At 39.8% G+C, this 24438-nt stretch overlaps 1 protein-coding gene across 1 annotated transcript in view; it reads right to left on the minus strand.

The window, feature by feature from the left end:
• Positions 1-24438, minus strand: part of OSBPL2 (oxysterol binding protein like 2) — a 75652-nt gene that overhangs the window by 44853 nt on the left and 6361 nt on the right. Inside the window, exons 2-3 of the mRNA XM_044454977.1 lie at positions 19955-20050; positions 5535-5685 (exon numbers count right to left, since the gene is read on the minus strand). Of these exons, the coding sequence (XP_044310912.1) occupies positions 5535-5571 (37 nt within the window). The 5' untranslated portion in view covers positions 5572-5685; positions 19955-20050. The remainder of the gene's footprint in view (positions 1-5534; positions 5686-19954; positions 20051-24438) is intronic.

Below are 24438 nucleotides of genomic sequence, written 5' to 3' on the forward strand. Positions count from 1 at the left end.
GACATTTGTATGTCACTCCATAGCCCAAGGGCTCCCTGGGTGGCTCACAGAACAACAGGAAGTCTGCACATGCTCATGGACAAAAGTTTGTGCAAGTGGCAACCTTTACCAGCTTCACCTGCAGCAGCACAAGCAAAGGCTACTGCACATATTGTGGAAGAAGGATGTCGCTTGCACAGTAGGTGCACAGAACTCACTTCCTGGCGAGATCTCTGTGAATGCTGGGCTCACTCATGAAGAACTTAACCCATAGCCATGACAAGGATGACCAATGTCTGGGGAGCCAAACCCAGGGAATGCATCAGATTCCCCCCCCCCCCCGCTCTGCAATATGGATTCCTCCACATCCTAGTTTAACCCTTACGTCTCTGGAATACCTAGAGGCTGGGGGAAGCATGGAAAAGAGGGAGGGGACTTAGAATAGTCAGGGCAATATTACAAACCTGAAGGGGAGATATAGTGACCACCCCCCTTTGCAAGTGAAGATCCCCGAGGCTTTGCTTTTCTCTTGAAAGCTCGGTGTTGGGCGTGGTCAGGTGAAAAGCAATATAAAAAATTAAGCTGTCTACAGCTTTGCTTTATGAATGTCTATGGATGTTGCCTCATGTGCAATGGCAGGGCACACTCTCCAGGCCACTGACCATGCAAGACACCTGGAATAGTTAGAGATGTGCACTGTACATCTTCAGAATACAGACTGGTCAAAACACCAATCAAAATTATGAAAGTGTTTGTGGACATTTCTGGTGCCAGCTGTTTTTTTAAAGGTAGCAAAACATTGAGAGCCATGCCAATGTATCACTAGGGTACTTGGGAGGGTTTTCTCTGGCAGACAACATGAAAAGGCTCTGAGAAAAAATGGGAAGGAAAAGGTGGCAGAGACTGAAAAGTGGTAATGAGCAAAGCATGAAAAGCAATCCAGTATCAGTTGCTCTGAACTGTTACTTTGGTATCACTGAATGGTTGTCACAAGTGGTGGAAAATGTGATCTCCAAGGGAATAGTAAGGGGTTTTGGCTGCTCTTGCTATGCAGCTCATTCACTGCTTTGGCAGACACACAGAGGAATTGATCTACCAGGTTTGAATGACAGAAGCACCCCCTGTGAACCCAACCATTCCTAGAAGCCATGGGTTGTTGGGGTAGTCTGTTCATCCAAAGCAAGCCACCCTGTGGGAAGTGATCCAGAATCGCAATGTCATGACGACCCATCAAGGCTAGTTACCCACAATGGACTGTCATGTCATACATGCCTAGACAGTATGGGAGGGAGCCACGCACAACTGTGGTCCATATTCCATAGGGAAGGATCACCAAAGGAAAGTCCCCATTGTCTTGTGGCTTCTAACCTGATTGATTTTACTGAGGGGCACATGAGCAGGGCTCCTATGGCCAGTCTTTCAGCCTGAGTATTGTGTCTGCTAAAAACATAAGTACTACAGAAATTCAAGGAAGTGGCATCAGGGAGTGGTAGTGCCCCTTTATGGATCAAGAAGAGCAGAATATTACTGAATACTATTGCCAAAATCCATCCGCAGCTAAGTTTTACATTTTTAGGGTTTGGATAATGTTTGGATTATCTCCTTCATGGATCACTGCCTTATCGTGGCAAAGGGGCTTGCGTAGCTCAATGAAGCTATGAGCTATGCCGTGCAGGGCCACCCAAGATGGACAGGTCATAGCAGAGAGCTCTGACAAAACATGATCCACTGGAGAAGGAAATGGCGACCCACTCCAGCATCTTTGCCATGAAAACCCCATGGACAGTACCAAAGGGCAAAAAGATATGACGCCGGAAGATGAGCCCCTCAGGTCGAAAGGTGTCCAATATGCTACTGGGGAAGAGCGGAGGGCTAGTACTAGTAGTGCCAGAAAGAATGAAGCGACTGGGACAAAGCCGAAAGGACACTCAGTTGCTGATGTATCTGGTGGTGAAAGGAGAGTCCGATGCTGCAAAGATCTATACTCTATAGGAACCTGGAATGTAAGATCCATGAATCAAGGCAAGCTGGATGTGGTCGAACAAGAGATGACAAGACTGAACATCAACATCTTAGGAATCAGTGAACTAAAATGGACAGGAATGGGTGAATTCAGTTCAGATGACCATCAGGTATACTACTGTGGGCAAGAATCCCTCAGAGGAAATGGAGTAGCCTTCAAAGTCAACAAAAGAGTAGGAAAAGCAGTACTGGGATACAGTCTCCAAAATGACAGAATGATCTCAGTTCGAATCCAAGACAAACCATTCAACATCACAGTAGTCCAAGTCTATGCCCCATCCACTGGTGCTGAAGTGGCTGAAGTTGACCGGTTCTATGAAGGCCTATAACACGTTCTAGAATTAACACCCCAAAATGATGTCCTTATCATCATGGGGGATTGGAATGCTAAAGTAGAAAGCCAAAAGATAACCGGAATAACAGGCAAGTTTGGCCTTGGAGTACAAAATGAAGCAGGGCACAGGCTGGTAGAATTTTGTCAAGAGAATACAATGGTCATAGCAAACACTCTTTTCCAACAACTCAAGAGATGACTCTACACATGGACATCACCAGACGGTCAACACAGAAATAGGACTATGTGCTTTGCAGCAAAAGATGGAGAAGCTCTATGCAGTCAGTAAAAACTAGACCAGGAGCTGACTGCGGCTCAGATCATGAGCTTCTCGTTGCAAAATTTAGGCTTAAATTGAAGAAAGTAGGGAAAAGCACTAGGCCACTCAGGTATGACCTAAATCATATCCCTGATGAATATACAGTAGAGGTGGCAAATAGATTTAAGGAATTAGATCTGATAGACAGAGTGCTTGAAGAACTATGGACGGAGGTTCGCAACATTGTACAAGAGGTAGCAACTAAAACCATCCCAAAGAAAAAGAAATGCAAGAAAGCAAAATGGCTGTCTGAGGAAGCTTTACAAATAGCTGAGGAAAGGAGGGAAGCGAAAGACAAGGGAGAAAAGGAAAGATACACCCAAGTGAATGCAGAATTCCAGCGAATAGCTATCAGAGATAAGAATGCCTTCTTAAATGAACAGTGCAAAGAAATAGAAGAAAACAATAGAATAGAGAGGACCAGAGATCTCTGCAAGAAAATTGGAGATATGAAGGGAACGTTTCATACAAAGATGGGCATGATAAAGGACCAAAATGGCAGGGACCTAACAGAGGCAGAAGAGATTAAGAAGAGGTGGCAAGATTACACAGAAGAACTATACAAGAAAGAGCTTAACGTCCCTGATAACCATGATGGGGTGGTCACTGACCTCGAGCCAGACATCCTGGAATGTGAAGTCAAATGGGCCTTAGGAAGTCTGAGCAACAACAAAGCTAGTGGAGGCAGGGAGGCAGTATTCCAGCTGAGCTATTCAAAATCTTAAAAGTGCTACACTCAATATGCCAGCAAACTAGGAAAACTCAACAGTGGCCACAGGATTGGAAAAGGATTTCGAAGAGGGAGAAGAACTAGAGATCAAACTGCCAACATACGCTGGATCATGGAGAAAGCTAGGGAGTTCCAGAAAAACATCTACTTCTGCTTCATTGATTATGCTAATGCCTTTGATTGTGTGGATCACAACAAATTGTGGCAAGTTCTTAAAGAGATGGGAGTACCAGACCATCTCATTTGTCTCTTGAGAAACCTATATGCGGGTCAAGAAGAACAGTGAGAACTGGACGGAACCACTGATTGGTTCAAAATTGAGAAAGGAGTTCAGCAAGGCTGTATACTGTCACCTTGCCTATTTAACGTATATTTCTCCCTATGATTTTCCTGAAACCTAATTAAAAATATTGTAATACTGATGTCTACAGAAATAGTTCTGGCAGTTACACAGTTCTTACACACATCATTTTATTCACACAGCAGGAACACAGCAGAAAGGCAAGGTAGACTTTGAGCACCGCCACTTTTCTTAGGTGCCTCTTAGCCCAGCTTCAGGGTTTTAAAATCTAGACTTGAAAAACGTGTAAAACAGGCCCAGACTGTTCACAACTAGGAAATACTTCTTCTAGCAGTCAATACGCATACAATACAAATTTCCCCTAAGCTATGGCAATCCATAGATTAATTGTCTAGTCCCTCAATGCCATGCCTTACCTAGGTTTTCAGCTAAATTTGGAAACTCCAAGCCACTTGTTTTTCAAGTTTCCACTTTCCCCTTAACTCTAACATAATAGCCTAAGCCCTGAGCAACTTTACCTTATTCCCATTATGGACCAACACCTTCCTCAGCAATGCAATTACTATTACAATTCATTTTTCCAGAACAGAAAAGTCAGATAAATAGCCAGGTATTTTAATACAATGATTGAAAACACTATTGTTAGTTGTTACAGACAAAGCCTGCAACAAAATGTTGCACTATGCTCTTCTAGGGTGAGAGGTTTCAAGCCGATTATAGCTTGCTGCAGAATTCAGAACCAGTGGTCTATCCAGTCCAGCACTCCATTCATATGGTGGCAAACCAGCAGTACACAGGTTCCCTCAGGCAGGATGGGTACAAGGCTTTAAACCCAAGCTCCTCAGCAACTGGTACATGGAAACAAGCTTCCTCTAGTAAAGGAGATAGCACACAGCCAACAAGGAGCCCCCATGGATTTGTCCAATCCCCTTTTAGAAACTGGTGGCCTTCGCCACTTCCTGTGGAGTTGTAAGTGAGTCAAGCAAGCAAATACGCTCTCAGCATCCCCACCTCGTTTTTCCATTTTGCTCTTCAAACAGATATAACATTCCATAATTCCTCATATCCACATAGCAGGATCAGTCATCATTGGCCTGGGAAGTGCAGGAAGAGGTTGCCCCTTTCTGATATATTTTTTTGAAATTTGACAGACCTCGTTTCCACTATGATTTCTGCTAATACTTTCCACTCTTGTTTCAGTGTCCCTTTTGGACCCCATTTTCTCAACTCTTTTCTAATAACAATGAATTAGGTATTAGAAGAAATAATGTAAGATCAGCAGCACATCAGCAGCATCGTTACCAAACATCAGAAGTTTCAGTGCACAAATATGTAGTCAAATGGATATGTGTACAATAGTTAAACACTTTATCCTACAAGGGAAGTGCCATCTCTGTAGGAAAACAGTAAAGATTAAAGATGACTAGATTTCCAAACATGTTTGGAAATTTGACATAAACTCACAAAATATAAGAAAGATAGCTTGTAAATTGTACTTCCTATGTGTCTTATGCTTTTTAAAAAATTGATTTCTTTCTGAAAACAATTTATTACCACATAAATGTCATGATTTCCTTACAGGGAATGGGATCTAATGATGCCTTCAAAAGCAAAATTGGAAACTAAACAATAACTGCTCCCCTTATGGACATTCTCAAAATCAACTCCAGAAAGCCAAGAATCCTCCAGAGTAAATTTTTTGGGCAGTACAGTCTATGTGGGGAGAAGAAAGAATATAAGACTAAGTCCCTTTAGCAGATTTGCACATGCATGATTTTGGATTTAATCCATAGACAGAGATAAAGAATCTAGTCTGTCACATATGTGATTTTATACATTCCTTACTCACCTGTGACGGCATCATAGAATTCCTCTTCACTATTCATCCTCTTAAGTTGGAATATTTTTCTGCACCAGCAGATTATGTTCCTTTAATGCATAGCTGCTTTTGACATGAAGTTTTGATGTTTTTTACAAGGAGCAAAATCTTTCTAGATGATCTGTTTAAAGAGGAAAAGACAGGTGTTTCATCTTTTAAAATGTATTTTCATAGATTGAAATCATTTCTGGCCAGATCCTTCAATGCAGTATATTGTTCATATCAATATTCAGGAGCTTCTGCATCTTACAAGACTCCTACACCAAGCTGCACAATAGGCTACTTTAAAATATTTATTTAAAGTACAATTATTGGTCTTCCACGGTTTTCTCATAACCTGCCATTTTTTTAAAATACTGGGCTAAAGTGAGCAAGCCGGCATGCTGGTGCACACAGCTCAATCCCTCCTGTTTGTTTCCTCCTGCCAGCAGGAACAGCTTAACAAGCCAGGGATTCTCTGTCCCTGGACTGGTAACACAACACCCAAACCAGTAAGTCTGACTTGCTTCCTCTGAAAAGTTAGAGTTGTAATCTAAGGACAAACTCTGGTATTCAGCACAAATCAATGAAGTAAAGATTGAAGCTAATAAAAAAGGAACAAAACAAAGCATTAAAAACCTGGATTGTCACAATATTCAGGCCCTGGCATAGTAGAAGCTAAACTTCAGATCACATTTTTCTTAATGGTTACAAAATGGTTTGACAGGCATTGCAGTTCATGGTCATATACTATAATTGCTCATGTTTCTGTATAAATTACTAAATGGACTGCATTTTCAAAACAAAAAGCTTCAGAATTGTTATAGCACTGTTTCAATTTCTAAAATAAAAATGTAATACTGAGTTGACTTTCTAAAAGCTGCACAGAATTAAGGCTGTGTTATCAGAAAACATTTTTCATGTCCAGTGATAATTTTATGTACACAAACAGATGAGATAGTTTTTTTAAAAAAATTGCCACTTAAGCATTAAGAAATGAAGACATTAGGACAGAAATTTAGAAAAGGCATATGAGATTCTGTCTCAAAAATTCATTTCATATGCCCTGAAAATAATAATTTGCTTAATTCCTCACAACTCCTGCAGAAATAATTTGCAAAATAAACAGAACATTTGGCTGGGCAGCGATTGTAATGCAGCTCACAATGAGGTAGGTAACTGTTATACTCAAGAGCATGGTTTTGCTCCCTTCTCTATCTCACACACAGGTCTGTTTCATGCACACATTAATATCAGCTTGCACTTCCTACATGGCCATTTCCCCCCCAACATATACCAACAATTGCATTTGTCCCTCCTGATTATCCACTCAGACCAAAGAGGTGGAAATAGAGACGAAAAGAGAATATAAGAGAATTCTGAAAGATCTGAGGTAAAATGAAAGACTGCTAGGACAAAGACTAAGGCACCCAAAACAACAGTTGGGAGAGAACTGGGGGAAATGGTGGGAGCCCAGCCCCTTATATACCAGGAGGAGGAGGGACATGGTTCCTACCAAAATGAGCTTAGCTAGGAAAAGGAACAACAGGCCAGAGGAGGGACAGAGCCCATATGTGTGATGCACAGAGTCCACCAAGAAGGACTCTTGCTTTGCAAAAGGGTTGAGTATCTGTCCTGTTCCCACCTATCATGTAAATGTACCCTATAGAAAAGTAGGAGGCAACATAGGATATTTCATAGGAGTGAAATAGCTAACATAGCAAACACATGTTAGATCCTCTTCCAACAGGGGTCCATGATCTCATGAAGAAACAGATAAAAGTAGCGATTGATTTGCCAGGGAATCACTGGAACCTAATTGGTGTGGACTTGATCAGGACTAGGAAACCTCAGGGAAGAAAGACGGCAAGCAAGGATTTAAAGCACCTAAGAGGCTTGAAAGAAGTAGCTAACAAAAGCGCCAGAGCAGAGCAGAGCAGAGCAGGAAGAAGGAAAGAACAAAATAAGTAGACTCAAGGTCAAAGGCACAGCCAAATGAACCACTGACCAGTTCACCAGCAGCCTCTTATGTGGGTGCTTTGAAAAAGCAACAGAGCAAGAATAGGTAAACTTTCTTGCTTTTAGATTACAGTTATCTGTTTTTCTTATTATTTGCTTTTTCTCAGGGTTAAATCTAAAAGTAAGTCAAAGGTATCTTTAAAAATCTTCTAGATATATCTTTGTTCCCAATCATAAACATGATAGTCAACGATCATAGATAATTTGTAACTGCCATTAACACTTTCACAGATTAAATTTTCTGCTGAACAAAATGAAAATAGCACACACACATGCAAATCCTGATAGAGGATCTGAAGCTAATTTGAGGGGAGGAGGGAGCACAATAAAGAGTCTGGCAGCTTGAAACATTTACATGTTGTTATACAGTTGGGTTAGTCACTAGTAAGGAAAACTAAAAGGGCTTATGTAGCCTTGTAACTATATAACTTTCCTTTTTCTTCACCTTGAATAATCCCTCCATGAGTATAATAAAGCCAAGATGTCCTAGAACACTTGAGCAAAATTAATATCATATCAAAACAAGAATTCTTAACTTGGCTGCAACAAGATAATGAGATATTTAAATTTAAGCATTTAGTGGTGTGCATTATCTAATTTCCTTGAAGGAAAAATAGTTCTAACGTTTTGTCACCTGGACTTAATGCCAGACATAAGAAGGCACAAAGACAACTTTCCTCTGTAGCAATAAGATATATGAAGGGCACAACCAGATACCTACCTTTAGATAAAAAAAGCCCTACAGCTCCCAGCATGCCCCATTTTGCAATGAGATCCAAACAGGAGAAAATCACTGAACTAAGTAGAGATGTTCATGCAAAGCACAACTGAAATCTGTTGTCATTTCTTAAAACAGAGACAAGAATTTCAAAATGCTATCCAGAATTACATCACCTTCTACCCCACTCTCGTTCACTCAAAAGGAAAAGTTACATTTGAAATCAGAATGCATTGGACTACAGGTTTTACTGAGATGGAAAAGGTGGAGCCAGCGTGGCACAGTGGTTAAGAGGACTGCACTGGAATTCAGGAGATCTGAGTTCTAATTCCCATTCAGCCTGAAACCCATTGGCTGACTTTTGGCCAGTCACTGCCTGACTGCCTAACCTACCTCACAGTGTTGTTGTTATGAGGATAGAATGGAGAGGAGGATGACCTTGTAAACTGCCTTGGGCTGCAGTTCTAAGAGGAAGAAAGGGTGTATAAACGCAATGCAGTAATAATAATGATAAATTTCCTACTAATAAGATGACTTGCTTTTGCAAAACAATAATTATTAAGTATGGAAAGGCAATAGAATATTTCTTCCATGACGTACTTGTATAAATATTGTATAATAGCTGTTGAGTGCTATCTCTGAGTTAAATCTCATTTCCACCATATAAGTCATCATGTCACATACTGGTAGGTCCTGATGATTGTGTGCACCAGTAAAGTACTTATTTGTATTTCTATTCATGCTTTAGATTGTACTTATGTTCATATATGGAAATAATTAAAATGTTGGAATAGGTCTTGGGTGGTTCAGGTTCTAGTCCTCACTCATCCATGAAGCCAGCTGGGTGACTTTGAGCCAGACTCTCACTCTCAGCCTGACTTACCTCACAGGGTTGTTGTTGTGAGGATAAAATGGAAAGGAGGAGCTTAATGTAAGCCACCTTTGGTTTCTTGGAGAAAAAAAGATGGGATTAAAATAAATAAAATTAAATAGATGTAGTGTTAGTTTCCTACTATTCTATGTATTTTAAAAGTTATAATTCAAAACCATATAATGTCTACCTTATATACTGATTCCTGTTGCACAAGCTTGCATATGACCCCTGCAGTTGTAAACCTTTCTCCCAATCCTTAAAAAACAAATATCAGCCGAACAGATAACAACTGTTTGCTTTATTGTTGATTAAAGTGCACAGGTATTAGAAACTAGTATAATTCACAGAAATTAAAAGACTAGTGCGGAGGTTGCTAAACTGTGTGAAGGCTAAACAAGCTGCATATAGATTTCCATGTACTAAACAGTGAGGAAGTACATATCTCAGGGAATATTTCTGCCTATAGAATTCCTCCCAGGGTGCAATTCAGAAGCCTTCCCTGAAGCAGCTCTTGTACTATGGATTTTTTTTTTTTTTAAAGAAAAGGACAACATAAGTCACATATCTTCTATGCATGCAGCACTGCATGATATGAAAATGGCTCCATAAGTTTTTATACTTTGTAGTTTGTTTTAAAATTATTGAGATGCTTTGTTTGGTTCTGATCAAAGCAGCATATACATTTTAATCAAAGTGTCAAAACAAAGGCTGAGATAGGATTTGATCCTATGACACTCAGCAAGGCAACGGCTTAAAACAGTCCTCCATGTCCAGGCTCAACACTGTAACTAATAAAGATCTAAGAAAGTAAGTAAATGTCTGTAGAATTAGGAAGTTTAATTTTGGGGGATGTTTCATACTAAAATTCCAAACAACAGGATTGCCATACACTTTACTGGCCAAAAGCACAACCATCACTGCCCTGATTTCTGTAATGATGCTACTGTGTCACTGCTGGAAATCCCACAAACTCGTCAGGTGAGGGTTAAAGGAAAAGACAAATCTCTCAACTCTTCAACATGTCCACAAGGTATAACAAGCAATAAGCTAAAAAGGCATTCACATGGAATACTCCTTCCCTACAAAATACTGGAATAAAAAAAGCTGCATGGTCCCTCTTGCTCTCTTTAGGTTTTGGAAATAAATATGAAAATGCTGCAAATTCTGACCATTTTCCTAGTTTTAAAGAAGCACTTTTACTTATTTTTAATTTATTCAAACCATTTCTTTTCTGCCCCATCACAGACATCTCGGGATGGTTTACAACAGATTGTTACCTGTTAGCAACAACTGATTATACTACTTAGAGTGGTATTTATGCTTCTGTGTAAAAAGAATGGGTGTCACTTGCAACATTCCACTGGTTATTTGGCAAATAAAGGAGCGCTTGCATCCATATATGCCCTCCCACCCCTTGAGATCGGCGGTAGAGGCCCTTCTTCGGGAACCCTCTGCGAAAGATATTAGGAGGGTGAATACCCGGAGGAGGGCCTTCTCCGCGGTGGCGTCTGAGTTATGGAATGTGCTCCCCAGAGAGGTCTGCCTGGCGCCGTAGTAATTTGTTTTTTTGGCACCAGGCCAAGACCTTTTCATTTAAAAGTTATTTTAATTGTTAATTATTGATTGTATTTATTGGGTTTTTATGCTTGTGCCGAGATGTTTCCGGATTTTTAAGGTTAACTATATGATTGTTTATTTATTTTGTAAGCCGCCCTGAGGCTTTTTGCGAATGGGGTGGCATAGAAATGTTCTAAATAAATAAATAAATAAGCAAGCAAGCAAGCAAGCAAGCAGTGCTAGAGAAAGTTCATTAGTTTACTAGCAAAGCAGGACATACCCTGGCATTAAATAAAAAACATTAGCCAGTCATTATTTTTGGTCAATGGTGACCCTGCATTTCCTTGAGGTCCTCCAGCAAATAGAGAATTCTTTTGTGCCCCAGACCCAAAGTCAACAACAGCTACTGCCTATCAACCTGCTTTTGATCTTCTGTATTTACTTTATATGAAATAATCATTCTGCTTTACACAAAGCATCTGAAAGTAAAACAATAAAAGAAACTCACAGGCCTGCTTTCTCCCCCAGCACAAAAGAAGAGATGAGATGCTGTTGTTTCTGAGAATTTTACTTAAGAAGTGTGTCTCAAACAGCCCATTCAAGCTCTTGTGTACATTCCAGTGGACATGAAGAGAGAGGGGTTAATCCTTCCTGCCTCTCATATAACAAGACCAACACCTCCACTTCCAGACTCCTCTCCCATAAGCCACTTCAATGCTGTTTCAATGGGATTTTTTAAAGGTCTCTCACTGTGCTGATGGGATTCAGGACACCAAATTTATGGCTGAAATGGACAACAATCTTTGTGGACCTCTGATTGTATATACTGCACACACTATCAAGTCCTATTCTCTAACCCACATCCTCACACACAAATTAATCCAGAAACTTCTTTATCCATCTATTAGATTTATATCTTGTCTTTTTTCTTTTTGTAAGAAACTCAAAGTGGCTTACATTATTCTCCTCTTTCTGCTTTCAATCTTATCCTGCTAACAACAGCCCTGTGAGGCAGGTTGGGCTGAGAGTCTGTGACTGGCCCAAAGTTACCCAGTTGGCTCTATGGCTGAGCGGGGACTAGAACCCAGATCGTCTGAGTCCCAGGCCCATACTCCACAGTGGCTCTGTTCAAGATATCAACATAAGGATATTAAGGAACTAACTTTCAACATCCAGAACACAAGCTGGACTGGTAACCATCTATTATACTGTATCCTCACCACCTGGCAGGCATGCTCCTGTACAGGGTTCTAGACAATCAGACAAAATCATGTCCTCCTCCAGATTATTTCACTGTATTATTAAGAGAATCAAACTAGATGTTCCATGAATTGTCCTGCTTTTTCCTCTTCCAACTGAAAGACAACATTTTGACTCATCATGGCCATATTTAGCCTTTAGTGGGCTGTTTTGGGTTTGGCATACATGTGAGAGGTGCTCATGTAGGTTTTTCTTTTAAAAAGTGTTCTTCTACATACAGAGGGATTCTCCAAGCATGTAGATACCTCCTTCTTGTTTCACACATTTTGGATGCAGATTCAATCCCATGGGCACCTACTATGTGGGTTCATTATTAAAGGGAGTGATTACTCTTGTTACTACAGAAAGTGGCTTGCTCACAACAACTATATCATATACAAATGTTAAGATTCTAGCTGGCTTTGAAACTCACAGAAAAATGGAGCAGAGATACCACAACTAACAAGTTTAATACCACAAGAATCAACGATTTACCCAGTAGATCTTCACTAAATTCTGCATCAAATTCTGCATTGATAGACTCAGAACAAAATGATTTCTGAGTGAACAAGTTTATGAACCAAACGTAAACATTCAAATCCTACATGTAAGAGCATTCCTTTGGTTATCATGGGATGTGAATGGTCAATGTAATTAAGGCTTTTACAGGAATCATACTGGTTCTTTCATGGAAGGTGAGCTTCATATTTATAACTCTGGATATTGTCTAATCTTTCCCCACATACACAGAATCAACCCCTTACCTCTTAAGTTCTAAGTTTCAAAAGATTCAGTGAATAGAAGAAGATTGTTGGGAGTGGAATAGATCTGCACAAGGAGCTAAGCGTGAGGAGGCACAAGTCTCTGGATCTTTTTGAGTATAGCCTGAGGTTTATCATATTATTCTTTTCCCTGGAGGAGAAAAACTATAAAAGCAGCAGGCTGTAAAAGAAACCCAGTTTGGGAATATTTTAATGCAGTTCCTCTGTCTATGGAAAAGGCAGGCACATATGCATGTTATGAAGAAAACCATGATCTAAATCTATTCTTACCAACTAGTGATTTAAACCATGATTTAAATCAATCCACACTGCTACACAACATTTGAAATTTGCAGATTAGAATATCCTGGTAAGTCTATACATCTTGCAAATGGATGTTATTGCTTCTGATTATCCATTTCTTGCCATATAGCAAGTTTACATGATTATGCCTCATTCCTTTATTGACCATGGAACATCATCAATACAATGGAAATGCAGAAGGCAACTACTCTCACTTATCTCAGCAAACCATCCAAGTGAGTCCCATTTGTCTCTCCTGACTTAGCAACTGAGTGATGCAAAGAGAGCTCTTGCATCATAGGCAACATATTGGAAAAACATGTGCGGCACAATCCTTCCTATACATGACTAGTGAGAAGTAAGCCTCATTAGGTTCACTGGATATACTGCCTGAATATATATTTGCAGGTTTAGAGGCAGTACACACAATGGCTTTTTCCTACTCCTAAAAGCCCTCACAGCCTTCCCATTTTTTGGGTTCACACAAGCAGCCGCATGTCAGACCCAAGGCAGAGTCACTCTAACCACGTAGCTAGAAAACATTTCTCCACAATCATGAAGTTGAAACAACACCCACAGACTTCCGGCTCACATGATAGGGTTGTTTTTGCACATGCTGTGCAGCCAGTGACCTACCAGCAATTAAAAAAATTGTGACAAAGCACCACTACATGCCTCATACAACACAGCAGAAAATATACACAACAGAGCTGATAAAAACTTCTGTCTGAGGCATCATTTCGTGCTAGTGGAAACATAACATGACACCAGTGGCTAAAGCTAATTTGAATAGAATGCAGCTTGTCAAGAAGAGCTACTTTTGGAAAAAAAAAACCTGAGTAAATGTGTACTGTCCATTGATCCAGGAAGCCTGAAGTTAAAATACAAATGGAAGTTTCAGAGTTTCCATGTATGCCTTTCAGCTGGCATGCAATATCCATGCACACTGTCCTTGCATTAAATTCCAAGAGAGGGGTAAGTAGTTGAGAAGATCATGTGTACCACTGAATACTAAAAACCTTTCCATCACAAATTTTATTAAAATTATTATGTCCTTCCAAAAGGAAGCTGCCATTGGGCATTGCCAGACTTAAAAGAGAATTATTACCAACATTACACCTTCAACAATTGTCCAGTTTAATTAAGCCCTTATCAGAAAGATGTTGTGGCATCCAATGTACTTGAAATATCATTTATATTAGATTCAATGAAACCTAAAACAGATAACATTGAAACACTTCACTGATCAAAATAAGGTGCTCCAATTCATTACTCCATACTTGCTTAAAATCCTATGTATCATATTATTCACCAAAAATAGATATAAATACACATGCATTGCCAGCTGATACTCATAGACTCAAAGAATAGTAAAGTTGGAAGGAGTTACAAAGGCCATCCAGTCCAACTCCCTGCTGTTGCAGGAGACAATTTGCACCATCCCATTCAGATGGGTGTCCAGTTTCTTTCTGAATGTCTCTACTGTTCTGCCTCAATCAGTTCTTAAAATAACACAGGTGGCTCTGAAGCCTTAAAAGCAGCAGGGCCAAACCTAGATTTTATTTATTTTACATACCATCCACTACAAGCGTCTTGGGACAGTTTTACAATAAAAGCAACACAAAATAAAATAGACCACAGCATCTAAAACTTCCAGATAATAAAACCCACCTTAAAACCTAGTAAACATTAAAATAATGGGAAAATAAAAAGGGTTTTGCCAGGCAACGAAACGAATAAAGTGTTTTTAACAAAAGTTTCAACTGCATATCCTGCTATCCAGCCACAGGTGGCAATTTATACTTAGGACACAAAGCAAGACATGGCAGTAAGTGACAAGGTGATCCAATCAGCCTGTCTAACCAGGTCTGCCAAACAACCATATTCTTGTTAATATTTAAATACAGATTTCCACATAAAGTTGATTATATTGAAGAGAGGTGAAAGTAACTCAAACTGCAACTGATGTCAAAATATACACCACACATCTCTAACTGCAGTAACTGTAGGAGGCACATTTCAATATAGTGAGAATCCAATTCCAAGAAATGATTAGAGAGAGGAATGTAGACTAAGATGAAAACTAGTACAAGTCAACCCAGAAACCCACTGACATAAGGATGTATCAGGGAGGCCGAATCCACCTTCTTAAAATTGTATTCTTTCCAAGGATAAATAAATAATAAATTCAACACAAACTCTACATTGCCACTTTGTTAACACTCCGCGGGTATACTTCATAGAAGACCTCTCCCAACAAGAAGCTACCCAGAGAGAGGACTTCCCAGTGCTCCCCCTTTTATGGAATGAGCTCCTCCCTTAGGCCTACCTGGCACCAACCCTTCTATCTTCTTAGCACAGGTTAAGACTTCTTCTCCCATTCATGGATCACTGCCTTGCCGTGGTGAAGGGGCAGAAGAAGAAACAGAGATGGGGAAGAAATGGAGGTAGTGACAGATTTTATTTTTTGGGCTCCAAGATCACTGCAGATGGTGACTGCAGCCAAGAAATTAAAAGATACTTGTGCTTAGGAGGAAAGCTATGGCAAATCTAGACTGCATGCTAAAAAGCAGAGACATCACCCTGCCAATAAAAGTTCATATAGTCAAACCTATGGTTTCCCCACTTGTATAGCTCTGAGAGTTGGACCATAAGGAAAACTGAGCGCCAAAGAACAGAGGCCTTTGAATTGTGGTGCTGGAGGAGACTCCTGCGAGTCCCTTGGACTGCAAGGCAATCAAACTGGTCAGTCTTAAAGGAGATCAACCCTGACTGCTCTTTAGAAGACCAGATACTGAAGATGAATCTCAAATACTTTGGCCACCTAATGAGAAGAAAGAACTCACTGGAGAAGACCCTGATGCTGGGAATGATTAAAGGCAAAAGCAGAAAGGGATGGTTGAGGTGGCTAGATGGGGTCACTGCTGTGGTCAGTGTGGGATTGGGTGGACTCAGGGATGCTGGAGGAATGCTGTCCATGGGGTCGTGAAGGTCAGACACGACTTAGTGACTAAACAAACAAAAACAAAGACTTCTTTTATAACAGCACATTTAATTAGCTTCAATAGTAAAAAAGTACATGAAAGGCTGTCATAAAAAGAAAGGACAATATCTCTTCTTGTCCACTCCAGAGTGCAGGACAAGGAAATAATAGACTTAAGAGAAACCAGATTTAGACTAGACACCAAGAAGAATTTCCCCACTGTCGGGACAGTATGATTATGGAATTGATTACCTAAGGAAGCTGAGGGCTCTCCTTCACTAGAGACATTCAAAAAACATCTGTACAGTGTTCTGAGTGGAATGGTGTAACTTAGCAGCAACTTTGTAACTTTGTACTCAGCAGTGGGCTAACTCAAGGGCCTTCTGGTCCTTCCAAATCTACTATTCTATGATTCTGTTGGGGGTTTTGTGTCAGCTGCTTAACAGTTCTTATGTTTTAATTTATGTTTGCTATTGCAGCCTTTTTTTGTCTTAACCTGTATCATGGGCAAGAAGTTAATGTTAGGACAGAATATGAAGAAACAAGACAGGGGCATCAGACAAGGATGTATTCTATCTCCTTATCTGTTCCATCTGCATTCAAAACATATCATACGGAAAGTGGAAGACAGTGAAAACATAAGTGAAGGTGGATCAGAGGAAGGCAGTGAAAACTGAGAGGATACATCAATAATTTAAGAGATGCAGATGATGCCATACCAGCAGTGAACTGAAATAACTCCTGATGAAAGTAAAGGAAGGAAGTACAAAAGCAGGACTGTAGCTGAAATCAAAAATCGTGACTATTTCATTTTTATACCAACAGCTGAGACTATATAAGCTTTGCAGAACTTTACAGTCAACAACGGAGAGACTGAAACTGTGAAAGATTTTGCATAATTTAGCTCAGTAATCTATTAAAATAGAGACTACAGACAAGAAATGTGAGAAAGACAGACTTGGAAGGGCAGCAAAGAAGGGACTAGAAATGGTAATCAAGGGTAAGGATATTTCACTGGATGCCAAGGTTGCCCAAATTAGTGTACTCCCAATCACAATGTATGGGCATGAAAGTTGGATAGTGAAGAAAGCTGACAAGAAGAAAATGGATGCATTTGAAACAGGGTGTTGAAGAGCCTTGTTAATAACCTGGACCAACAGGAAGACAAACAAGTGAATCCTAGATCAAATCAAGCCAGCATTTTTCTTGGAAGCAAAAATGACAGAATTGAGGCTGTAGAACTTTAGATAGATCATGAGAAGGCAAGACCCACTGGAGAAGACAATCATGCTAGGGAAAGTTGAAGGCAAGAGAGAGAGATTAAATACGAGATAAAATTATTTCAAAAAAGGAAGCTGCAGCCTTGAGTTTATAAGAGCTGAGCAGGGCTGTCAAGGACAAGACATTTTGAAAGGTACTAATTCACAGGGTCTTCTTAAATCAGAGATGACTTGACAGCAAACAACAATTTTTGTAGCTTTTAAAATTTGGTTTTAAGTTTGATGTTTAAATTATGTAGTAAAGTTTTCACATATTTTACATTTTGCTGTGAACTGCCCACAAAGCTTCAGCTACTGAGCATTATGAAAATAAAATTAATCATCATCATCTCCAATTAACATCAGTTTAGACCAGCCTTCCCCAACCTTGTGCCTTCCAGACACCTTTGGACTGCAACACCCAGAATTCCCAGTCAGTGGCCCTGCTGGATTGGAATTTGGGAGTTGCAGTTCAAATGCCTCTGAAGGCCACCAGCTTGGGAAAGGCTGGTTTAGACCTTAACTAAATAAATATTCTTCAGGTTCCCAGCTCCAAGGTAATAGACAGGGATCCTCCCTCCCCAGTGCAACTGATATGGAAAGAACTGCTTCTTCAAGTTTGGAAAAACAACATCATTCAGGGCCACCAAAATGCAAAGAATCATGGTGAAGTTCCAGCCACCTTCCCTCCCATTCTGAAGCACTGCAACTGAACTGTGCAGTGGAAGGAACAAGGAGAAAGAAAACGCTTCTGCCTCTACAGAGGAGTCAAAACCTTCAAGTTCAGAGGTTTATGAGCATCAAGAGCTTTTGTACCCTAAATGCAGTAACTCTAGTTATTTTCTTTCAGTAATAGTCTTACATGACACTCATGCATCTTGCCAACAGTTTGTACTTAACCTATGTGCTGTGAACTCAAAAACCTCAAAAAGTGTATGGACACTTTCAACTAATTAGCTGTTGAAATTTTCTAGTTCCATTTATTAATGAATCTGCTTTTAGTTGCAGCACAGTAAATTTCCTCAAAGATATAGAGGTCTAAGATTTGGAGAGCTGAGGTATGAACACTTGTATTATAAATGTTATGCTATGGTTAATTAAAATTAATTGGCTGTTTTTGATGCAGATTAATTTTCATGCACTGACATTTCAAACAGGAACACTTCCAATGCAAGTTCCAAAACTTTACTTATTCTGTTTGTGCAGTGTACTCATATGGGGGATCAGGAGTCAAATAAGTTATCATAAAATGTTAATAATGCTGATTGTGTAATGCCACTTCAAGCAAATGGACAGTCACCTATCTACTTCAGTTTCTGATTAAAAGGTATAAATTCTGCAGATACCAACATATTTTTATGAAAAAATTTTCTTCTTCCCATCAGAACCACAATCAAATTATAAGCATAATGAGTGTTCCTACTGTGTAAACACTGGTGCAAACTGTCACTTCAACCTCCTCACAATAATATAAAGTGTTTGGTTGTAAAAATAGTCTGTTGGACTCCGAAGCAGAGAAACAACAGCCTGGGTCAAATTATGGCTGATGAAGCCAGGAAGAGCATCATGCTCCTCGATTCATGAGGCAGTTTCAGAGTAAAGATCCTGGTTCACAACAAGCCAGAATTTCCACTGCATTTGACCCATAGAAGTCTGGCTTAATGCTGGTTTATAAGCCCGGATTATGCAATAGGGAACTTTTGCTTAATATAAGCCAGGTGTGCTCAGCCCCAAGACTTGTTCTCATCTATATAGAAGCCTACATTATGTAATTTAAAATCGACTCTCTAGATCACTAAAAATTATTCAGCAACAACACACGTTATCTGCATGTGCATTTTGTACTTGTAAGCAGTAAGATATTTGCTGCTTCTTATTTGCCTTATTATATAGTACTCTCCTACTGTTTTACTCCATATCTTGTATTGCATATTTACATTTAAGCATTCTTATGCATACCTACTGAGATATTTGTTGAGTTAACAGGGCTTACTTCCATAAAAGTGGCTACAAGGTTAAAGCCATAAGTACTTAAAGAAGCATGTTTCCTTGCAATAAATAAGGTACAGGTGGCCCGAGATTGCTCCCCCATCCCAAATATGCTCTTATTTGTGTTATTGTAGGGAAACCCACTCAAGTTGCAAAGTTTGCCCTGGCTGCTAAAAAAAATAAGTGCTAGGGAGTACCCTACAGTTTTATCCTAATTTTATGGATAAGGATTATTTCATTTGTTCTCATGGTTGTATGATTTTAATTAGGTTATGAAAATTATTATATTTCTACTATACTTGTTATGGTTTGTAACATTTTATCATTTTTTGGATTTCAAATTGGTCTGTATTTTTACTGTATCTTATTGTTTCTCTTTTTCAAATCTCTGGCGGCCTATGGCTATGAGCAATAAAAATAAACAGTTACCCACTCATTTAAATAAGCCATGCGATTTACCCCTGGCCCACTCATGTGGAATAACATCATCAAAAAGAAAGTGGATCTGAAGAAAGAAAGAAAGAGAAATGGGCATGGCACACATTGGACAAATGTTCTTCACTGCTTCAAGCCATTCTGGGAATTCCACAGACTATATATCACACAAATTAATACACGTCCACTTAAATTCACAGCACAATTCTATGTCTGTTTAGTGTGATTTTCTATGTTTGATATAGTTCGCTCCAAAAGATAATGCTGATCTTACCTGTCAAATTAAACTATAATGTTGACCATATGATCCCCTTGTAGACAGCTGTATTGAAATGCTTCACACCTTTTGTTCAAGGCTAGGATTTGTGACCTAAAAAGAAAAACAGGATTAATTTAAAACTTATTTAAGACATGGTACCTTCTGTTGCAACAAAGCCAAACTGGAAAATGGACTGCTCCCTGAGATGGTAATAGCAATGGAAGTTTACAAGTTGCAGAAGTGGACAATGGAACCATTTCAATGTTTTCGCAGCCATTGAGCTCTAATCATTGTATCATCTTACATACATACATACATCTCTCTTTCTCTCTGCCTAGTCTATACAATAGCTTTCAGCAATCTTTCCCTGCAGAATGTGCTCTCCAGAAAGGCTCACCTGGTACCTACATTGTGGTTATTCTGACTGTAGATAAAGATCATCTTATTCTCCCAGGCATTTTACTTTCTGTTGTTTTAAATCCGTTACTGTATTTTAAATCTTTGCATTGCTACTTTTATTTTGGCTTGTATATATTTATACTGTATTTTCAACGTCCATATTATATTTATCATGTTGTATTATATGGTTTTAATTGCAGTGAATTGTTCAGAAAGTATAATAGGCTCAAATTACAGGAAGCCAGATTCCAGCTAGGTAACAGGAAACATTTCCTGACTGTTGGAGCAGTACAGCAATGGAATCAGTTATCCCAGGGAAGTTGTGGGTTCTCTCACACTGGAGGCAATCAAGATGCAACTAGAGATCCATCTGAGGGGGATGGTTTAACTTGCACTGAGCGGGGGTTGGACCCAGTGGCCACCTGGTCCCATCCCACTCTGCTATTCTATGATGGTAAGGTATCGCCTATGGAATCTCTTCCAGTGTGTTTCTTAACTAAGAAAGTTTTTTGAACTGGAATTTCACTTTGCTCACATTGATTTATGTAACAAAACAGAATCAAAATATTTAAGAAAATGGTTACACACAGCTGAATAGGGGAGTATTTGTAACAGTGCACATTAATTTGACACTAAGCCAGATATGCTCTACTTGTTTAGTGTCTTAACATGATTATTATTTATCTTTAAAAGTGCAATCAAAGGATAAAGACAGTTCTCTTATGATACCTAGTCTGTTTTGGTGGTGATACATTTTGCAGTTATCAAATTAAACTAGACAATGGCCCAAGTATGTTAGCAGAATGTAGTAATGAGGGGCAAATAGCCAACAGAATGGTTGTTGAGGATTAGAAATAAAAGATCGCATCCCAAAGATAACCTCTAAATAATATTTACCATAGAATTCCCAGGAAAAGCAATCCTTAAGTTCTGGACTTGATATACCTAACACACTCCCACTTAAGAAATTTGGAGCAATCCAGACAACTAATACAGAAAACCATCTTAGGGCACAATCTGATGTTTGGCAGATGCCGACTGGGCATAGGAATATTCTGAGCCCCAACTCCCTCGTACCTGGTATGGTTCTTTTTGTATTGGTTGCGGCTCCAAGGTTGCAAGACCAACCTCGGAGCTGCTATTACTGCAGGGCGTGGGAGGGAGTGATGACCCAGGGAGCAGGGTAGGGAGGAGTGAGGCTCTGCTGTTATACATTGTGTCTCATATACATGGGGTGTCTTGGCCATCTTGGCCTTTGTGTTCCTTCCATCCTTGATAGGATGCCCATAATCTTGCAAACTCATAGAGTTATAGGTGTCCCCACTAGATTGAGCTCTTAAAAGCTCAAGGTATAAATGAACAGGAGATTCCCATATGGTCTCTGGTAAATATTTTCTAGCTATATTAAAAAGGCCATTTTGCAAAAATTGTAAGGAGTCACATTTAAAGTGAACATTAGGCTACCTGGATATTCAGCATATTAATTTATTTTCAGGGTTCCAGTGACCTCAAATGCCTTCTAATACAGATTAAAGGATAAAAGAATGCTAGTGTGGAAAATGTTCCAGTTACAAGCTTTTTTAAAAATGTAACTGGAATGTTCAAGGGCAGATTGCCATAATTTACAACTTCATCCACATGATTATCCAGCACAGAGAAACCCTGAGCAAATGCTAATCTGTCCGCAACAAGCAAAACTTGCACAACTTGTCCCATTCATGACACTAAGTACTAGAGAGAGGAGGTGCTACAGGTCAGCAGTGCAGTAATCTCACAACACACTTATAACAATGGAAAATGCAAGAAGGAACAATGTTATATTGCACTGTGTTGGCCCTTTTAAAATATACTCGATACGAAAGTGCTAGGATTATTAACTTGCCCCTTTATAGCAACATCACTATAAGTATTTCAAAGAATCCTTGGTTATTTGCCATATGAAGTCAGATTCAACGTCTCTCCTAGAAAATGTATCTCTTCAGTACAGTGCCTAACCTTCTACTGGTTTCTGGGGTAAACCCTTTTATATCATATGAACTCTGTCCTTTTTCCAGGGAACGCAGTGCAGCATATATAAGGTTATACCATTTTATCCTCCCAACTGTCCTGTGATGTTGTGAGCTTAGGTGGGCTCCGGGGGAAGGTGGAGGACAGGAAGGCCTGGAGGAATGTTGTCCATGGGGTCGCGCTGGGTCGGACCCAACTTCGCGACTAACAACAACAATCCTGTGATGTAAAGCAAGGTGCGACTTTGAGAGATTTGTGAAAGATCATCCAATGAACTAACTACTAGGAGTAACTAGGTCAAGGGTGCTTCCACATGTGGCTTCTAGGCAATCAAAAGGCAATGTGCAACCATTCCATCTCTTCTGCAGAGATGGGGACTGCTTCTCTCAAAACATACCTTTCCAAGTTAGAAAGCTCAGACTCAGAATGTGAAGAGAGGGGATTGAAGTATGGCACAGAAATGTCAAGGTTAATGAGTAAGATTTGCAGACAGCAGCTAAGAATCGAACTAACTCAGGTTCAGGGGAAAAACTGCAGAAGAGTGAGGGCTGGAGGAGTAGGGAATACATTAACCCAGTGAGCCAGAGACAAGCCAAACAAGCTGCCCAATTAAGTAACATCCAGCATTTCCATCATGTGACCCCTGGGCAGCATGAACTTCCCCGAAGGTGGAGTCAAGCCTTTCAGGAAAGTGAGGGAAAGAACAAGGGAAATGTTACTTTGCTTGATGTTACTGAAAACAACCTTCTTATGAAGACCCTGAATCACACAGACCTTTATTTGTCTTGCTCAGATAAAGGACTGTATTTAGGCTCTCTGTTTAGATCTGCTGAGAGGAGGAAAGGAAAGAGACATGCTCATGACATTTTCCCTCTTGAATAGATATTTCATGTTAAGGCATTGTTGAAAAACATGGGAGGGTGACAAAAAGACAGGTGGCACTCCATGCTGCACACTCTGTCCGTTTCATCACAGTGATGCCTCACAGTCAGCTCACTCAGTATTTCTAAAACTGTATGAATCAACCCTCCATTTCAATTGTCTGCGTGTTTCGTTTCAAATATAGCTGCCTTACTCTTAGAACAACACCTACGCATTTCCAGTATGGTAACTGAGGCCCACAGGGCCACCCTAAGTCAGATATTACTTCATGACATATAACCAAAATAACTGAGACCCATGTAAATCAGAGACTCACAGAACACTTGTCCCTTTCAGCAATTCCAGGACTATGAAGTGCCCAACAACCTGGTAATGATCCCATTAGCTACAAGGCATAATTGCCTCCCATTCCTTCAATGTACTCTTTAATTTGGGGAAATAACAGAACTGTTTTTTCTGAGTGAACTTCCATTATCTTGCTTATGAAAATTCATTCATGTACACATATTTAGAGAAAAACTACACATACGTTCCGCATCATTAAATCTTGCCATGTTAAGGATGGCATGTTAGAGCAGTTCTTTTTCACAACTCATTATCCGGCTGCCTTTTGAGGTTACTGAATCAGGAGGACACAAGCTTCCCTGAAGCTTTCCTCAGGAGAGCCTGATATGTATCCCTGCAACACTGACAAAAAACTCAGGAGTTGAACTAAATGCCACAGCAGATGTGACATACGTTTGATCATAAGTTATTCACATATCACTTGGATGTCAGTGTTTTTATATAGGGAAGTAAATGTGGAGAAAGGTAAGTGACCCCCCTCTCCTGTTTGTGCTCTCTCACTTCAGGTAGTTTTCTTCTAGTCTTCCTGGTGGCAGTAGAGGGAAGGTGAAGGAAGTGGAGGTGCAGCTCCAGTTACTGGTGCAACCATTTTGAAGTCAAAAGCAGGGCACATCTGCACCCCCACTACAGGCAAATGGAACAGACACCTGACAGACATGGCTGCCACTATCATAAGCAGTTTGACTCCAAGATGCTCTCTGACATCCACTGTCCTATTTCATATTTAGCATGTAACTTTCTCTATAAAATCCAACTGGGGCAAACTTTCATCTTTGTTCCTCTTTGGCAAACAAGTCATCTTCTTAGTCTAGCTCTTTAGATCATAAAACATCCAGATAATTAGCCTGCCGCAGATTCTGTCTCAA

This window comes from Varanus komodoensis, unplaced genomic scaffold (genome assembly GCF_004798865.1).
Source record: "Varanus komodoensis strain SLA01 unplaced genomic scaffold, ASM479886v1 scaffold8, whole genome shotgun sequence".
Classification (NCBI taxonomy): Eukaryota; Metazoa; Chordata; class Lepidosauria; order Squamata; family Varanidae; genus Varanus; species Varanus komodoensis.